Below are 2,917 nucleotides of genomic sequence, written 5' to 3'. Positions count from 1 at the left end.
AGGAAAGAGGTGAGGACAGACAGGTGAGGACACAGATGAGGACTGACCTGTGAGGACTTACCTGTGAGGACTGACACGTGAAGACCGACAGATGAGGACAGAGGTGAGGAGCAACAGTAACACAGGTGAGGACTGACAGGTGAGGATACCGATGAGGACTGACAGTTGAGGACACATGTGAAGACTGACTAGTGAAGAACAAGAGACGAGGACCGACAGGTGAGGAAAGAGGTGAGGACCGACAGGTGAGGACACAGATGAGGACCGACAGGTGAGGACACAGATGAGGACTGACAGGTGAGGACCAACAGGTGAAGACCGACAGGTGAGGACACAGATGAGGACCAACAGGTGAGGACACAGATGAGGACTGACAGGTGAGGACCGATAGGTGAAGACCGACAAGTGAAGACTGACAGGTGAAGTCTGACAAGTGAGGACAGAGGTGAGAACACAGGTGAAGACCGAAAGGTGAGGACTGACAGGTGAAGATGGACAAGTGAATACAGAGGTGAGGACTGACAATTGTTGACACAGGTGAAGACCGACAGCTGAGGACCGACAGGTAAGGACTAATAGGTGAGGACGCAGGTGAGGACCGACAGGTGAGAACACGTGAGGACCGACAGGTGAGGACACATGTGAGGACGGACAGGTGAGGACACAGGTGAGGACAGACAAGTGAGGATCAACAAGTGATGACACAGGTGAGGACTGACAGTTGAGGACGCAGATGAAGACTGACATGTGAGGACCAACAGATGAGGACACAGGTGAGGACACGGGTGAGGATCGACAGGTGAATACACAGGTGAGGACCAACAGGTGAGGACACAGGCGAGGACCGACAGGTGAGGGATTGGACCAATTAAATTCTACCTTGTTGATGCTCGACAGGATATTTCCCTCCACAGCAGAAGGAGTAGCTTCAAAGGAGGATGGGCCTTCCTCTGTTAACGGAGACGTGGGGATGGGGCTGGTGGGCGTGACTGAAGAGGGCATGGTTACTTGGGGAGATGGGGTGGAGCCAGTGGAGGGCGGTGTGAAGGCGAGAGGCAGGAGTCTGAGGCCGGGGCTCTTCAGAGGTGGAGAGTTTGGAGAGAGAGTGAGGTTGGCCTGAACAGAGAGAGTGATGTCACAGTGACGTCGAAGTACAACACTCCCTCTTTACCAATAGGGGGCAGCAGAGTCCACCACAAATCACCTGGACTCACCTGGAGCTTCTCGATAAGAGCAGAGTTCCTCTTGGCTTTAGGAGATGTGATGGGAGGCGGAGCCTAAAACAAACAAAATGTTTTCTGTACACATGTAAATGAATGTGAAGCTGTTTTCTCCACATCCTCCCAGGTTCTTAAAATAACTTCATGTAACATGAGTTCATGTCAGTTTTGGTCATTTTGAACTCTTTGTAGTTGTTTACTTTGTTTATCCATCAGAAGCTCTTAACTTCATCACTGTTCGTATTCCTCAGGGGAACATCCACCCCAGTCACTGCTGTCCTCATGAATACCCAGGTGATCATGATGAGAGCATTGTGTCACGATTACATGAAAAACATGCGGTCATGATGCGACGCAACGAGCCGAGGGTGACGAGCTTCTGCTTCTTCTAGATCTATTCAACGCAGCGTCTAATGGGGGGGGGGGGGGTGGTGGTGGCATCGTAACATTATTTAATTATTTAAAATTATTTAAAAACAAATCCTGTCCAAGTTTCATGACATTAATCTTAAACTCGTATGTTGGGAATCAAAAATGTTAAATCAGCAGAACGTTCATGTTTGGTCCTCTGAGGGTTAAATTTTATTGTATGATAAACGTGGGATCAGAAGCGGCATTCATAGAGGCTCCAACTAGAACAGCTCCATCTAGAACAGTTCCAACTAGAGAAGCTCCATCTAGAGCAGCTCCAACTAGAACATCTCCAACTAGAGCATCTCCATCTAGAGCAGCTCCAACTAGAACAGCTCCAACTAGAGCAGCTCCATATATAGCAGCTCCAACTAGAGCAGCTCCAACTAGAACATATCCATCTAGAGAAGCTCCAACTAGAGCAGCTCATCTAGAACATCTCCAACTAGAGCATCTCCATCTAGAGTAGCTCCAACTAGAACAGCTCCAACTAGAGCAGCTCCATCTAGAGAAGCTCCAACTAGAGCAGCTCCAACTAGAACATATCCATCTAGAGAAGCTCCAACTAGAGCAGCTCATCTAGAACAGCTCCAACTAGAGAAGCTCCATCTAGAGCAGCTCCATCTAGAGAAGCTCCAACTAGAGCAGCTCCAAATAGAGCAGCTCCATCTAGAGAAGCTCCAACTAGAGCAGCCCCATCTAGAGCAGCTCCAACTAGAATAGCTCCAACTCGAGCAGCTCCATCTACAGCAGCTCCAACTAGAGCAGCTCCAACTAGAACATATCCATCTAGAGAAGCTCCAACTAGAGCAGCTCCATCTAGAACAGCTCCAACTAGAGCAGCTCCATCTAGAACAGCTCCATCTAGAGCAGTTCCAATTAGAGCAGCTCCATCTAGAACAGCTCCATCTAGAACAGCTCCATCTAGAGCAGCTCCAACTAGAGCAGCTCCAATTAGAGCAGCTCCATCTAGAGTAGCTCCAACTAGAGCAGCTCCAACTAGAACAGCTCCAACTAGAGTAGCTCCAACTAGAGCAGCTCCAACTAGAACAGCTCCAACTAGAGTAGCTCAAATTAGAGCAGCTCCATCTAGAGTAGCTCTAACTAGAGTAGCTCCATCTAGAGCAGCTCCAACTAGAGCAGCTCCAACTAGAGCAGCTCCAACTAGAACAGCTCCAACTAGAGCAGCTCCAACTAGAACAGCTCCAACTAGAGTAGCTCAAATTAGAGCAGCTCCATCTAGAGTAGCTCCATCTAGAGCAGCTCCAACTAGAGTAGCTCCAACT

The 2,917-nt window shown here is 49.0% G+C and overlaps 1 protein-coding gene across 1 annotated transcript in view; it reads right to left on the bottom strand.

Moving 5' to 3' along the window:
• Positions 1–2,917, bottom strand: part of dub (duboraya) — a 16,062-nt gene that overhangs the window by 2,754 nt on the left and 10,391 nt on the right. The window contains exons 4-5 of the mRNA XM_037687204.1: positions 1,215–1,277; positions 880–1,116 (exon numbers count right to left, since the gene is read on the bottom strand). Coding sequence (XP_037543132.1) covers positions 880–1,002 — 123 coding nt within the window. The 5' untranslated portion in view covers positions 1,003–1,116; positions 1,215–1,277. The remainder of the gene's footprint in view (positions 1–879; positions 1,117–1,214; positions 1,278–2,917) is intronic.

The sequence above is a fragment of the Nematolebias whitei genome, chromosome 14, assembly GCF_014905685.2.
Source record: "Nematolebias whitei isolate Nwh7 chromosome 14, NemWhi1, whole genome shotgun sequence".
Taxonomy (NCBI): Eukaryota; Metazoa; Chordata; class Actinopteri; order Cyprinodontiformes; family Rivulidae; genus Nematolebias; species Nematolebias whitei.
The sequence above is the reverse complement of the archived record's forward strand: the minus strand, read 5'-3'. Positions and strand labels throughout refer to the sequence as shown.